Source organism: Papaver somniferum, chromosome 8, assembly GCF_003573695.1.
Source record: "Papaver somniferum cultivar HN1 chromosome 8, ASM357369v1, whole genome shotgun sequence".
Lineage (NCBI taxonomy): Eukaryota > Viridiplantae > Streptophyta > Magnoliopsida > Ranunculales > Papaveraceae > Papaver > Papaver somniferum.
The window spans coordinates 130,592,316-130,607,710 of record NC_039365.1 but is presented as its reverse complement, the minus strand read 5'-3'; the positions used below and the strand labels follow the sequence as shown (position 1 = coordinate 130,607,710).

At 36.0% G+C, this 15,395-nt stretch overlaps 1 protein-coding gene across 1 annotated transcript; it reads left to right on the top strand.

Moving 5' to 3' along the window:
- The first annotated feature begins 4,964 nt into the window (after positions 1-4,964).
- On the top strand, positions 4,965-11,784 carry LOC113303058. Its single transcript, XM_026552046.1, has 9 exons — positions 4,965-5,112; positions 6,221-6,394; positions 8,137-8,539; positions 8,724-9,007; positions 9,175-9,243; positions 9,336-9,392; positions 10,028-10,080; positions 10,178-10,253; positions 10,455-11,784. The coding sequence occupies exons 1-9, from the start codon at positions 5,072-5,074 to the stop codon at positions 11,419-11,421; spliced, it is 2,124 nt and encodes a 707-aa protein (XP_026407831.1). The 5' UTR covers positions 4,965-5,071; the 3' UTR covers positions 11,422-11,784.
- The last annotated feature ends 3,611 nt before the right edge of the window (positions 11,785-15,395 follow it).

Genomic DNA, 15,395 nt, shown 5'->3' with positions numbered 1-15,395 from the left:
CTTTGTCGCGTAACTAATTATACTAGCTTGAATAGGAAAGAATTTCGAGTTGAGAACTAATTATTTAGTTTTCGAATCTCGAAATATAATGACTAAGCTTAATAAACATTTGTTCATACTTGATCAATTTCGGTGGAGAAAAATTCATTGTTTGGAACCAAATCACTATTCAAGTTTATCATTCCAAAATAGCCTGGAACAGTTATATGTATCATTGATGTTATTCGGGAACGTTTCGAATTGATATAGAGAAAAATATATAGAACTACTATATTCGGAATACAAGACAGTGTTATCAGTCTTACAAACTGAGAAAACGGTTATAAGTTTGAAGTCATATTACATATGCTCGTACACGTAGCGGAGTAGCTATATATCGACTTACAGATTTGTGTGTTACGCATATTCGTATGTACATCATGGGAAAATCTGTTTGTTTCGTGATCCGGACAAATATGTATATTCATATACAAAACATTTTGGAACTGTGGTATGGGAACCAGGTTTAATTATCCAAACCGGTATACGAACCAATACATTTTTATGTTCTTGAACCAGTTTAGTACCCAAACCGGTACGCAAACTGAAAAAGTTTTGTGAACTCCGGAACCGGTAAAGTCTTAAGGTTTCCAAACCGGTTCGCAGACTGAAAAAATTTTGTGAACTCCGGAACTCAGTTTTGCACCTAAGTTTGCAAACCGGTACGTGAACTAAAAAAGTTATGTCAACTCCGGAACTTGGTTTTGCTCATAAGTTTGCAAACCGGTCCGCGTACCATGACTCAGCCGATTCACGAACGGCTCATGTATCTGTACTTTGTGCATTTGCAAACTATGTCGATTGTGTTCAAATGCGATTAAATTATTTCTATCAGATGACTTGTATTTGATCAATTCTATAAAAACACTAGACTCATTTAATCACATGATTGTGACTCAAGATTAATGTCTTTGTGTTCAAGAAAATGAGTGTTAAGCTTTTACTTTCAGACCGACTAGTTTATGTAACCATGTTGAACATATATAGTCCTTGTACACGGTTCGGTTACGGTTTACCTAACCAGAGTGTATATGCGAATAAGATTCAAAGTTTTCATCTAACTGTGAATATTGTTTACTTGGTTCCAAAGCTATTTTATCTTAAACCTAATGCAAACCATGCTTTGAAGTCTATGTAAGGGGAACTCTTGGCAACTGTGATCTTTGAATCCTGACACTACTTTTTGGTGTGTCCTAATTGTATTTAGAGTTGTCCTTTCCAGAAACCCTTTTAGGGTTTAGCGACTATCAAAGACTTCATTGAGATTCGTGAATCCAGGTCCAGTTATCTTTTATCTTGATAACTTAAGTATCCTAATCTTGTTCGATTGTTGATTTATAACTTGAACAAGATAGATAGAAATCACAAAGTTCTATTCGTCTCAACTTTGTGATTCTGCAAGTTTTATACTTGTGAGGTGAATAATAATCTAGGTTGCGCTCTAGGTTGCATAAGTCCGGATTTTGATGATAGTTACACTTCTGTCAAATTGCTATCGATTTCCATCACATTGATCCTACGTTTGATTTGATCATCCGTTTCGATCGTAAAGCAGAAAATCGATTATATAGGCTTAATTTGTAGGAGTTAGATTTGGTTTAAATTCTTCAATTGAGTGAAGCAACTCTTAGTTGGTGTGACGTCATCTAATGGAATCAATTGTGCGGAGTCCTGTTAGTATTCAAGAGGTGTAAGGAACACGATTGTACTTGAATCAGTGGGAGACTGAGTCCGGGATCAACTACATTCAAGGCCGAAGTTAATTGGTAGTAGGCTAGTGTTTGTAGCGGTTTAATACAGTTTGGTGTTCAATCTGGACTAGGTCCTGGGATTTTTCTGCATTTGCAGTTTCCTCGTTAACAAAATTTCTGGTGTCTGTGTTATTTCTTTTTCCGCATTATATTGTTTATATTTATAATTGAAATATCACAAGTTGTGCGACTTGATTGATCCTTGGACATTGGTCTTTGGTACCGTCCAAGAACTCTCTTTGTGATTAGGTTCATAGATTCGTTTATGTAAACGTTCTAATCGCAAGAGAGATAGAGATATAACTCTAGACACTTTCCTTGATTGAGTTTTTAACTCCCGGAGTTGTGTTGAGTTTATCCATACAGATTGCCTACGGAAAAGATGGTGGTGTATTTCGGTACCCCAGTGTTTTCACCAATGACAAGTTTTTTTCGAAAAAAATTAAATAATTGGGCACAATCGGCCCTCGTGTATGCTAATAAAACCGATTGTGGATTGATGCCAAATAGAATTGATCCTTATAGTTATCAACATTAAAGGATTGCAGCTCCAATTTTTAGCACACATGATCCTTATAGTTATCAATTTTCCATCAACCATAACCTGTTCATATTTTTAGTACACATAATTTGATTATGTCTAGAAAAAGATACAGAAAACCGACATTTTTTAAGGCTTGAAAAATCAGATTACGTGAATACCTATATAAACCGATGCAATGATGAAGTACGCATAATCAGTTCATATGTGTGGTAACATGGACCGATTATATGCTTGTTTATTCAACAAAAAAATGTTTGATCATGATTAAAAACAAATTGTACCATAAATTCTTTGCATACCATATTTATAATTAAAACCCATTGTAAGCTCATTGTACCATAAACCTATTTCACCACATTTACATCAAAAATTATAAGTCTTAGATCATTAAACTTAAACTTAAAACAAATCATACAATAATTCAAACTTAAATAAGTCATAATATAGTATCAAGTATCATGCAGTAGCACCTCCAGCATTGCCAACACCAACACCACCGTCATTGACAACAGTAACAAACAAAAATTTATGTTAAACCAACGTCTATTTTTTCATGCAGAGCTTTCATCTCTTCATCGCACGACCTCCGACGTGCAATTTCATTGTTCCTTTTTTTTGGCAAATCTAATGAGTTCAATTATGAGCTCTTCATATGCAAGTTTGTCATCCAGAATCAATGCCTACTCCAATTTGGTCTTCCTGCCAAACACGAACTTATACAGGCTTTTATGTACTACATCTGGTTTCCTGTCAATATCCTCTTGTTGGATATATCGAGAAAAGATGCTCAACGGGATGAAATCCATAACTACAAAAAGTAAAATCAAAACACAACCGGTAGATTAGGCACCTATAGAGCTACCGATTCTCTACATATATAACTCTTCAAAAATATAATATGAAGAATCGGTAGATATGACAATATATGTAACTCTGTTCTGTCTATAAAACTCTACAGAAAAATCATACCCAAAAAAATCTATGGATGAGACATATAAAGAGATACATATTTCTTACGTGGGAAAAATTCAAAAAAAAATTAGTAACTAGTCGATGATAATCATCTTATAAACCGATTATGATGCATGTTCTTCATGGAACGAAGAACATAACGCAAAATCGGTGGGTACCATGGATCTATAAAAACCGATTCTGGGTAGAAATGAACAATTTTGATTTTCAAAAATGGGTTTTAAATATGTAAACCGATAAGCAAATCTTATTAATAGAACAGGTTGACAGGGTATTACTTTACTTTTATTGGGTAGGCGATAGTTGGGCACAAAAATTAAATATTTTTTTTGACCAGATTTTAGGCGAAATATATAACATTTTTTTACAAGGTTAGGATTTTTGGTTTTTAACCTAAAATGTAAATGGTTTGTATGATTAGGGTTGTATTGAGGCTAAATTAGTCTTTAGGTCCAAACTAAACACGTCATATCTCCTTCTCTCGGTTAGAGCGTCCACAGTGGTGCGAGTATAACCAAAGACTAAAAAAAAAGACCAAATTTGGGTTTAGTCCATCGTGTGACGCAGTGGGGAAAAAATATATTTGGTCGCGCGTTGATAAAGCTTACGCCTGGAATCAGGCGTTGATAAAGATAACGCCTGACATGGGGCGTTTGTAAAGATTCCGCCCGACATATTCGGAAAAAAAAAGAAAAAGAAAAATGGGGCGTTGATAAAGTTAACGCCCCAAGCAAAGTTTTGAAAACTTTGTGAGTAAAGATCATGACTATATCAACGCCCCAAGAGAGGCGTTAACATTATGTACGCCTGGGTGCCCGGCGTTAACTTTACGTACGCCCCATCCAGGCGGACATTATACCAACGCCCCATCCAGGCGGACATTATACCAACTCCCCATCCAGGCGGACATTATACCAACGCCCCTGCACCAGGCGTTAACTTTACGAACGCGCGGCTACAAACGGATATTATACCAACGCCCGTCGGGTAGGCGGACATTATATAAACGTCCGACTATATTTGGGTTTGGTCTTGATCGCCGACCAAATTTGGTCTGGATTTTACTCTTTGATCAAATTTTGATCGATGGTCCGTTCCACTACGCCAGTCCACTCGACTAAAAATTTGAGTTTAGTCGTCCACTGCAGTTGCTCTTGGGAGAAGAAAATGGTAGCCTTCGGTTAATTCTTATAGGCTACAAATTAGCTATGATTAGAATCAAGACTGTAATCCAAAATGGTGTAATTATGAAAATGAAAGCTTCTGTTGCTTCAACAAACTTCGTGGTTTAGACTTTAGAAAGAAACAACAAAAGAAACAAATAAGATCTTTCTGTGCACAAAATATGCTTGTTTGGTGAATAATAAATCTTCTTATCCATTTCACTCTTCTAACGTGGCACTTGTCGTCGCTTGTCTACCGACCTTTCACCATCAAGTTCGATAGCGTACACGTCCCTCCATCAAAACACCACAAACCTCTTTTTTGCGTCTGCCACGTGTCAGAATGGCCTAAACTCCTATGTAGGGTCAGGAATCTGTGCATCCAGTACTCATCAAAGCATCAGATCTGATAGAGAAGAGTGCATACCAAAATAATTTCCCGTTCGTTTCCTCCTTACGGTACGCATCGCCGCTGTACCCCTTTATTTTCGGGAAACTTATTCTCTTTTTTCAGACTGTTTGATATTAATCTACAAAAATTTCTCGTTAAAATCTTACAAAAGAATCTAAACAAAATTTTTCTAGTAACTAAAACAATAAGGATGCAGAGATTGGTGGATAATGTTCTTGCTGTCACCAAAGAGTGAGTAATCAATTTCATATTGATTCTTAAGGATGAAAATTCTTTTAATTTAGGGTTTATTTGAGGGGTTTCCTTTATCGAATTTCAAGTTATGATATTATTAACATGATGAGTTTTTAGATTGTTTAAACGATCAAATGTTTGTCTGGTTTGACGGTGGTTTAGATTTGATTGATTGCTTATTGTATGCCTGAATTATTGATTGAAATTTCTCCCTCTTGTATTAATGCATGAACCTCTATGTGGTTTCAGTAATCTATTCTTGTATTCATTTAGTTAACTTAATATGCAATGGAGATTTTGAATGATAAATCTATTTTGCTTTTCTAGAAACATTGCAAACATTTGTGTTATTAAATTATTTTGTAAGAATCCTAAATCATATCATGCTTATGTTTCTGAACAGTTTAGGATTGAATTGGGTCGAGAACACTGAACAATGGTTACATTCTTAGCTAATATCTATACTGATATACTTCCTCTATTCTTTTTTAATAGCCAGTTTGTATAAATAAAAGTTTCAAAAAAATAGGCCAGTTTCCTAATTAGAAAAGTCAAATGTTGCTTTAATTTTTTGGGACCACTTTTCTCTTAACTTCTTTTGATGATATGTGTCATGTGTACCACTTCACTTTACTTCTTTTGCTAACAAGTGTCACGGGAACCATTTCATTTCACTTCTTTTATTGACAAGTGTCATGAGGACCACTTTCAATGATTAGTTCTCTTAATTTCCTTAAATTTCGCTAAAAACAAAACCAACCTATTAAAAAAGAACGGAGGGAGTAACATAAAACGATTAGCATTGTTACAAGTCTGCAGTGAAGATCATCAGGACGTACTAAATGTTCACAGCTGAATTTTAATTTGTGTAATTTTTATTGAATATTTAGTCTATTTGATAGAACTGATGACTTTAAAAAATGTGGAACTGCATAGAAATATTGAATTTGCTGATACGTGTCTTCGTTTGTTTTTCTTCTTGCTAATTATTGCTTGACTGGGCAAATACAATTTGTAACTGGTACTTCATTGCTAACTTGGTTGGTGAGATTTTCTTTCTTAGCTCTTTCCTTAGTTTTTTTTTTTTTTGTTGGTTTTGGTACAGGTCAGTGAAGACATTTACTTATGAATCCTTGAACAACATCGCCAGATTGATAAATGGGATTTCAGCGCTTCTGTTGGCAATCTTGCCAGGGAAGGCTACTATTCTTGAAGGTATGCATGGATGGGAGCTCAGGCCAAGTTTTCGTGGACCTCGGTTTCCACGGTGGATGGAAAAGTAAGTTTCTGGAGTGGAGCCTTTTGCCATGTGTATCTTTAAAAACCTCATAATGTATCAGATTCTTACTTCACTTGTTAGCACTACATGTTGTTCCTGCCTTAGAATTTTGTTATTCTTCCATGCTTTTTTGAGGTGTTATCAAAAAGATGGTAAAGATGTTGAATATAGCTACCATTACTCAACTAGCTTGTTAGGTGTCCTTTTAACTGTTAATGTTTTACAGTATATCTTTGTCAACAGCGTGTGAGGTTAACATTTCGTGTTTAATAAGTTCGTTGATTTCCAGTTATGCTTACACCATGTCAATCTGACGTTTTCTTTGCTAGTTATAGTACTTGATATATCTTATTTCTCTTCTAACCCCAATATTCTTCATTCCTCCCCATGGATTTTATTGGTTAAGCATTTCAGCATTACCAAATTACTATCACTTAAAACTATGATTTTTCATTTGATCTAATAACAGTGGCACTAGGCCTTAGTGCAAGCTGTAGTTTCCAAATTGTTACTAAAAGAAATGAAGCCTTTTAAAGAGTACCCTGTTCGCACTTTTATTAAGACCTTATTTTTGTATCAAATTAGAAGTGAGCAAGTAGAATTCTTTCTTGATTCTGTAGTTTGAAATATGTTCTACGATTACAAGCTTCTTGCAGTATTTCTTGTACTACGATTTGAAGTTAGAGTGCCAAAAAGATGAATTGATTCCGATGTTGTGCCTATAGGCTATAGAAGAGGATTGCTTTTGATCTTTCTTTCAGAACTTTTATCTTTTAGGCCCTGCTTGGTATGCGGGAAAAAATCGCATTCCGAAAATATTTACAGCTGCACCATTTCACAGCTACATAGGTTCTCAGATATCCATGCTGCTTGTATTTATTTTTGGAAAAAAACAAGATAATTGTGATGCTTTTCATTGTGCAGGCTACATCTTGTTATTTAAGCCAAGTGACCTTCCCAAAAATAATCTACCGTTGATTAAAGTGGTGGTTAGATTAACCATTTTTCCCAGTTAGACTTAATTCAAAAGGGAATCAAATTGAGTTTCCTATAAACCTTCTTAGATTTGACGAGGAACCTTGAGAAAACCTAAGATCTGTAGACGAAGAAAATGTTGTAATACTTATTTAAGATTCCATTCTTTTTTTTCTGAATTGGTTATGTGTTTTGGTAAAATCTTCATCCTTTATTTTTTATATTGATCGTTTCTCAATCAAATTGCAAATCGTTTGTTTTTTTTATCCTTGTTGATGTTTAAGCATTTGTTGAGAAAGAGAAAAAGAAGATATAGAGAGAAACAGTATAGAGATCATCATAGGAGTGAGAGACAACCGTGAGAGAATAGAGAGTCAGAAAAAGTAGATAGATAGAGAGAGAAGTGATGCAAAAATTTGCTGTCACTGTAAGAAGGGGAATTTTCACAGCATTTTTTTGCATCACCTCTTGCCTTACCTGTGAAATTGGCTTTGGCTGAGAAAATTCGCGAACGCGAATATTTACAGAAAACCAAAGGGCCTGAATGACATGTAAAGGTATCCCTTGTTATTAAGAATTCGTTCGCTCAGAGAGTTTATTATTTTGGTGGATAGATATGTTCGTGCACAATTGAACAAGTCCCTTGTCAAATTATGGGTGGATTAAGTAACACCTTGTTGCTTGTGCCTATTAGATCCTGTTTGTATCAATTCAATTGCCCACTGCATATACCGTTTTCTCACACCGAACTTTCTTGCTTGTGACAGCGGTGTATCCTCTTTTAATCAGTTCATTCATGAACTATCTGTGGATTCTGATACATCATCAAGCACAGATTACACATCTGGAGAAGAGGATTATGATGAAAACATGTATCCTTCTACACCTTTATCTCATTCTTCACGTCTATCTCGTGCTAGCAGTTACAAGTATGATAAACATCATACAAGCTGGTTTAAATGGTTGTTTTCTTGGATTCTGTGGCCTGTAACATTTCTTCTGGGGATTCCATTTTATCTTTATCGTTTAGCTGGGTTAAGTGGGTCATCAAACCCTGCAACCCTGGGAAGTCATCACCCGTCTCCGCGCTTAAATTCTGGCAGAAAGCCAAGCCTCTTCAAGGACCACGTTGTTCACTGCAGGATTGATAGAAGGCGTGGAGTTATTGAGGTTCGTTCTTATGTTTCCTGTATTCTTTGCTGATTTGATATCCTTAGTTTTTTTTTTTATATTGCAGTCAATTAGAAATGATTGGCACGCCTTCTTATGTATTTGAGTTATCAATTGATAAAAGAAGGCTTGAATTTGGCTTTTCTCATACTTTTTATGTTCCTTCCTTTTTATATTTAACCAGGACCTTCAGCTGGCCATTGAGATATTTATTGAAACAATATTCGACTTTGTACACAAGGCAGCACATTGTCTCCTTTCCCCTTCAGAAGCCTTCCGTGTTTTTTATGGATGGTTTTCTTTTCATGAAAGTGGGACCAGAGGCAACCCTGATGGTAATTTGGATACGTCGATTCCCACTGCTACTCTTGGAGAAAATGACCCGTCTCCAACTGAAAGGCAAGCCACTTTTCATCAGTCTCTAAATACTGACGCGCGGACATGCGAGGATGTCATTACAGAGCTTGGGTAAGTGTAACTGACTGTATGCTTTTCGAGTATTATCAAGTTTCATATTTTATAATCACATAAAGATAAAGGGCATGGTTCCACTTCTAAACTTTATATGATTATAAAATCCAAAACATTATATTTGTAAAGTGTTGACCCTAATTTCCAACTAAAACTTATTTCAGGTACCCGTACCAAGCTATCCGTGTGGTCACTTCTGATGGATATGTTCTTCTTTTGGAAAGAATTCCAAGGTATGCATCAGTAAAATTGCATGTTTTCTCATTATTTTGATTATTTGATTCTGATGTGTTTTGATCACGTTTGTCTTTATGTCCTGGTGTAGGCGTGACTCAAGAAAGGCTGTATATCTACAGCATGGAATACTGGACTCTTCCATGGGGTGAGGCACCATTTCTTTTATTTAATTATGATTTGTCTAAATTCTGAATCATAGTGAAACTCCATCCATATAGGGCCTTGTCTGGTGCTTAAAAAAATCAGCACTCCATGTCGTCCATTTGATGGACTAGGAAGCATAAGTTACTATGCAAATTTAGCTACCCGATTTATGTGGCACTTCTATGGTTCTACCACAAATTTAGGTTTACAGATCTATACTGCATTTGAAATTTACTCTCATTATATTTATGGATACAATTTCTGAGGAGAACTGGGACTTGCCTTTTTCTTTCTAGACAAACATATAGTGATGTTTCTTTCTAATAAGTAATATTATTGAACCAATCAATTGGAAAATCTAGACTCATGTAGTCTTGGCCTCTAGGGTTTCTTTTGGGATGCCTGACATAGATAATAAAATTTATGGCTCGCAGTAGGCAAAGGGCCTGAGTACAACATAGAATGAGGTATGACTAATTTACCTTTTTGGTTGTAAGGTTTCACTAACCAGATTGTTCGATGTGTAATGCTAGTCGGTTAGTGCAGTTCTGTTTGTATTATATTTGTGTAAATATGAGCAATACTACTTTCTTTTTCATATCATGGGTGTCTTATGGTTTGTTAATTTGATTTCAGGTGGGTGTCCAATGGTGTAGTTGGCTCTCCAGCATTTGCAGCCTTTGATCAAGGTACTTTTGTTTTGCAGATTGTTTATGTAGTTTTTATGAGCTTGCTCGTTCTTCATGAAGCTGAAGACACACTATTCACATCCTCCAACCTTTATAGGTTATGATGTTTTCCTCGGCAATTTTCGTGGTTTGGTTTCTAGAGAACATGTTGATAAGGGCCTTTCTTCAAGACAGTAAGTTATATTCATTCTTTTAGGCGTGACAGTTTAGTTACTTCCAAAGTTGAAACACTATACGTGGCTAGTCATTGATTATTTTTTGTTGAATTTTGTTTTTCTTCCTGCAACAGATTGTTTAGGCTAAACTAAGTCTGGTGTAAAGGTTTCCTTAAAAAAAGAAAAACATATGTGTGACATAATTTTTTTCCAATGCAGGTACTGGAGATACTCCGTAAACGAGCATGGAACCCAAGATATACCTGCAATGATAGAAAAGATTAATCAAGTTAAAACCCATGAACTAAGAGCAAGTCCTGCTATTGAAGAAGAAACAAGTGATGATCAGCCTCATAGTATTTGTGCAATTTGCCACAGTCTGGGAGGTGCAGCGATACTGATGTATGTCATAACACGCCGAATTGAAGAGAAACCACATAGACTCTCAAGGTTGATCCTCCTATCTCCTGCAGGGTTCCATGAAGACTCCAATCCAGTGTTTGCAATAGCAGAATACTTGTTTCTCATGATGGCTCCCCTTTTAGCTCCCATTATGCCTGGATTATATATACCAACAAAGTTTTTCCGTATGCTTTTGAACAAGTTGGCTAGAGATTTTCAAAACTACCCTGCTCTTGGAGGCCTGGTTCAGACACTCATGAGTTATGTTGTTGGCGGTGACAGTTCAAACTGGGTAGGGGTGATGAGTTTGCCCCATTACAATATGAATGATATGCCAGGAGTTTCATTTTATGTTGCTCTTCACTTGGCGCAGATGAAACGTGCAGGAAGGTTCATAATGTTTGATTATGGGAGTGTCTCAGCCAATATGGATGAATATGGAGCACCTGAGCCGTTGGATCTGGGTGAATATTATGAGCTTATCGACGTGCCAGTTGATTTGGTTGCCGGTAAGAAAGATAGGGTTATCCGGCCAACCATGGTCAAAAGGCACTATAAGTTGATGAAGGATTCTGCCGTCGAAGCTTCGTATAACGAGTTTGAATATGCTCATTTGGATTTCACATTTTCACATCGGGAGGAACTCTTGGCTTACGTTATGTCTCGCATGCTTTTGGTTAACCCATCTGAGCAACAACATAGTCAAAAGTCAGATAAGCTCAAGAGAAGAGATACTAACAGATTTACTTCCAACATTGCTGCTGAGGCTTCATCATCAACCTAGGTTACGGGAATATCCTGAATACAAAGGTTCCCATTGATGTTTTTGTTGTATTTTACTGAATATTGTTGCATATGAGCTAGTTATAGTGTGTACATTTCTGTTCATATCCTTTCTCTTTTTTCCCTATTCTTTTTATAGAGGGATGTAAGACTGCAAGAGTACTCGGAAAAGAATACTTGTGTTTGGGTCTGTAAAACTGGTCTTCCTACTTGTGTAGGATAAATTTAGGTTTCAGGTGCAGGCAGGTAGTTGTTGATAAATTGCATTTCTTGTACGCTAGAGAAAATGATCATTCTGTATTGGTCTTCCCGCAACTTTCTTTCTACTTGCTGGTAATGCTGCTCCGAAGAGTTTTAACTTGCAGTCTGTGATCTTACCATTATTTATTTCACATTGTCCTCCCAAATGTTCGGTTGATTTTGTTTTAAGGAGGGGATCAACTCACACTTTTACAGTTTTACTTGACACGGGACACAATTATGACATGACATGGTTATGTGGGCACGTCAAATCTCAAAAAAACGGGATACAGGGACATGTTTATATATTATTCACACCACTAAAATGAAATTTTACAACAATCTACTCGACAAAATAATTATTCTTATTTTTACAATACTTGATTGCTAATTAAATAAATTATAATAATAACAAAGTTTTTCATGAATAATGTTTGGTTTTGACTAAAAGGAGAATAAATCAGCATCACATTTAGTTTATTTTGATTTTCCAAACCAAAGTGAATCTTTTATGGTGTGTCCGAGAGCGTCCAATTAGTGTCCGCAAAGTGTCCAACGTCAATTTTTCCACATGTGGTGATGTGGCGTGTCCGACACGGTTACATCATCTTTCTTGGCGTGTCCATGCAACATAGGAATCCGATTATTGGGGCTGTAGGGGGCTGAGTTATTGGGGGCTTAAAATGATAATCAAAACCAAAACGTGGATATGGATGGATCTCATTTATGTAAAAGTTTAAAAATACCCTTAATCATTTTAACTTATTACCCTCTACCCTTCAATCAACTAATTAATCTAATAAAAAAAAACTAAAATCATTAAAATTAAAAAAACCGAAAATCATAAAAATAAGAATAAACGGAAATCACTGGTTCCCTTTTTCTTCTCCTCTCTTTCTTTTCTTCTTCTTCTTCCGTTTGAGACGATTAACCGTCGATTCAAAGAGAAAATCGTCATCATTAAAATTCATTGTATAAGACCATGAAGACAAAAGAAAACCTAGGAAAATTATCGTCGAATCCACCTACTCCTGAAGCGGAGAAATCAACTTCATCAATTGAAGATCAAGAAGAAATGAATAAAGGAGCTAAACCAGCCGCCGAGAATCCTAATATAACTGCAATAAGGTATCTATTGAAAAACTCACTCTTTAATTAAGCGTTTGAATAATTGTTCGGTTGGTTTCGAAAAATTTAGGCCTGAAAAAACAGTTTCTGAAACTGCTTACGGCTGGGAGTTCTTGTTTTCCCAGCCATAAATAGGTCTTACGGTTCAGATCATAAAAACTCTCAGCCGTAAATATGTCTTACGGTTGGGATCTCTAAGAACTCCCAGCCGTAAAATAGGCGATGCGTACGATAGTTCAGAAATCCTAGACGCAACAAGTTGTTTACGCTAGGTTTTTCCTAGTCATATATTCTTCTGTATTGGAATTTTTTTCAGCGGTAATGTTTACGTCTAGGTTTTTTCTATCCGTAATTTTATTTCCTAACCGTAAGTTTTGTCTCCTAGCCGTTTTTTGTGTAACTGTTACTGTGCTGAAAATTAAACCATATGTATCTTTCACGTATAGGTTTTCCTATCTGTAATTTGAGTAACCAAGCCGCAAATTATGTTTCCTAGCCATTATTTGTTTTACGTCTAGGTCGATTACTAAATATCCCATCCGTATTTTTTTTTGTGTATGGAACTGTTAATTTTCCCCAGTCGTGTTTGTTGTCACGGCTTGGTTATGTCTAGATTTCCCAACCGTTTTTACTTATTTGCTTTTGTTTATCTTTGAACAGAGCAAATGAAAAGAGGAAGAAAAGATCACACGAAGTAACACCTTGTAATGACTCGACTCCGCAACATCGTCACACAAAGCCATTGGGTGCAAACACAAGAAAATGGAGTTGGAGCTGGAACTGCTGTAGGAAGTCAAGGTGGAGTTTCCACGGGTGGAGGAAGTGAAGGTGGAGTTGTTGTTACTGGAGGAACTGAAGTTGTAGTTGCCACAGATGGAGAAAGTGAAGGTGGACTTGCTGTTACTGGAGGAAGTGAAGTTGGAGTTGGTGTTACTGGAGGAAGTGAAGTTGGAGTTGGTGTTACTAAAAGATATGAAAGAGACCCAAATGAAGAAGAAATCTTTGCCGAAACAAGTGGTGCCGCTATTGATAAAGGTAAATCTGTAATGGAGGAGGACAATAAGGAAAATAAGAAGTATGCATCAAAAGAAACGGCAAGAAAAATCATTGATGCTATGGTGTTTTTACCTCCCAAGAAGAATGGGAGACCTTAGGGTGAGCCAAAAGATAGATCCCTCTTGTTTGGTTACCAGTCATCATGGGATGCTAGGGTCTATGCCACAAAGGTAATAAATCAAACTTAATATATGTTATTTTCATTTTATGATGAATATTTAATTGTAACAACCAAAATTTTATATTCTTTGTAGTTTCCCGATAAACCGTCCTTAAACTAAAACACCAACAAGGAAAATTTTGGCTATTGGATAGAGAGCATCCGAATGTGGTAGCTTTGGTAAAGGCTTCGGAGTTATGGACTAGAATCGAGGCTTTGCAGAAGACCTATGATGTTGTGACAGTTTGTGGTTTTAGAGAAAGATTCTGGCCCGAAATAATGACTTTTCTACTCCCGTTCGGCGACATGATTATGACTCCGGATGATGCAGAAAGAATATAGAGAAATAAGAATAAGGGTTTGCTTCGTTTCGAACGAAGAAAAAAGTTTCCAGGTCTTTCATTTAGTCAAATTAAAAACAATTGCATATTTTAGATTAAGGTCCGAAAGAGCCTTTGTTAGATCAATTATTGCAAACGGCTGCCTATAACCCATGAATAATTAAGGGAAATTATATTGAGATAATGGTGAAATCAAAAATGAGTGGAAAACTGATAAAGTTTGGATATTTATAGTTATTAAGGGATCCAATCATCGATCATCAAGTAGGAAAAAGGCGTAGAGAAAGAAAAATCGCTTGATAAAAAAAAGGAGTTATTTACAATATAGAATAAATTTGTACCTAACGTAACAATTCAAAGTACTGGATCCAAAAGAAAAACATAAAATGGGTTATTTAGCCAAAAGCGTACTTTTCCTGGGTCAAATGGACGGTACACTTTCAGCCTGGGTCAAACGGACAGGAGAATCTTTTAATTGAAACGGACGCAACTACCCTTCCTACAGTACATTACCGTCGTCTCTCTTCCTCCTCCATTTGTGTTTCTCCATCAAAACCATTAAAATCGGTTTCTCCATCTTCTGCTTTTCAACAACGACATCAATAGTATTATCGTCTTGGTAGACATCATCTAATTAATCCAGTATCATCGATTGTTGTAGTTGAAATTGAAGATACCATCGTTGAATTTGGTTTCTCCGTCGTCTTCAAAACACCAGCACCAACTCCATTATGAAAGATTTATATACAAATTAGGATTTGAATCCATCGATTTCATGAAATCTCTCATAAAACTCGTAAGTTTTCGAAACCCTAATTTTGTTTTGATTTTATTTTCAGTAATGCATGATTGATTCGTTGAATTAGATCAAATTTTAGTTTCATTTAACTGGTTTTAGTTGGTTGTGTAATGAACTTAATGGTTATAAATATTTTATGAAAATGGTTTGCATTTGGTTAAATGTGTTGTATGAGCAAAAAATTCACAAGCAGAAGCTAATTCTCCATTATCGAAGTCATGCTTAGCAGGTGTTTGTAAGAATGCAAAAAT

What these genes read in the sequence shown, in the direction of transcription:
- LOC113303058 (XM_026552046.1), top strand. Translation starts at nt 5,072, where the DNA reads ATGCAGAGATTGGTGGATAATGTTCTTGCTGTCACCAAAGA. An exon ending in GTTCTTGCTGTCACCAAAGA is followed by an intron (nt 5,113 to 6,220) that starts GTGAGTAATCAA and finishes GTTTTGGTACAG; the next exon opens with GTCAGTGAAGACATTTACTT. An exon ending in ATTTGCAGCCTTTGATCAAG is followed by an intron (nt 10,081 to 10,177) that starts GTACTTTTGTTT and finishes CAACCTTTATAG; the next exon opens with GTTATGATGTTTTCCTCGGC.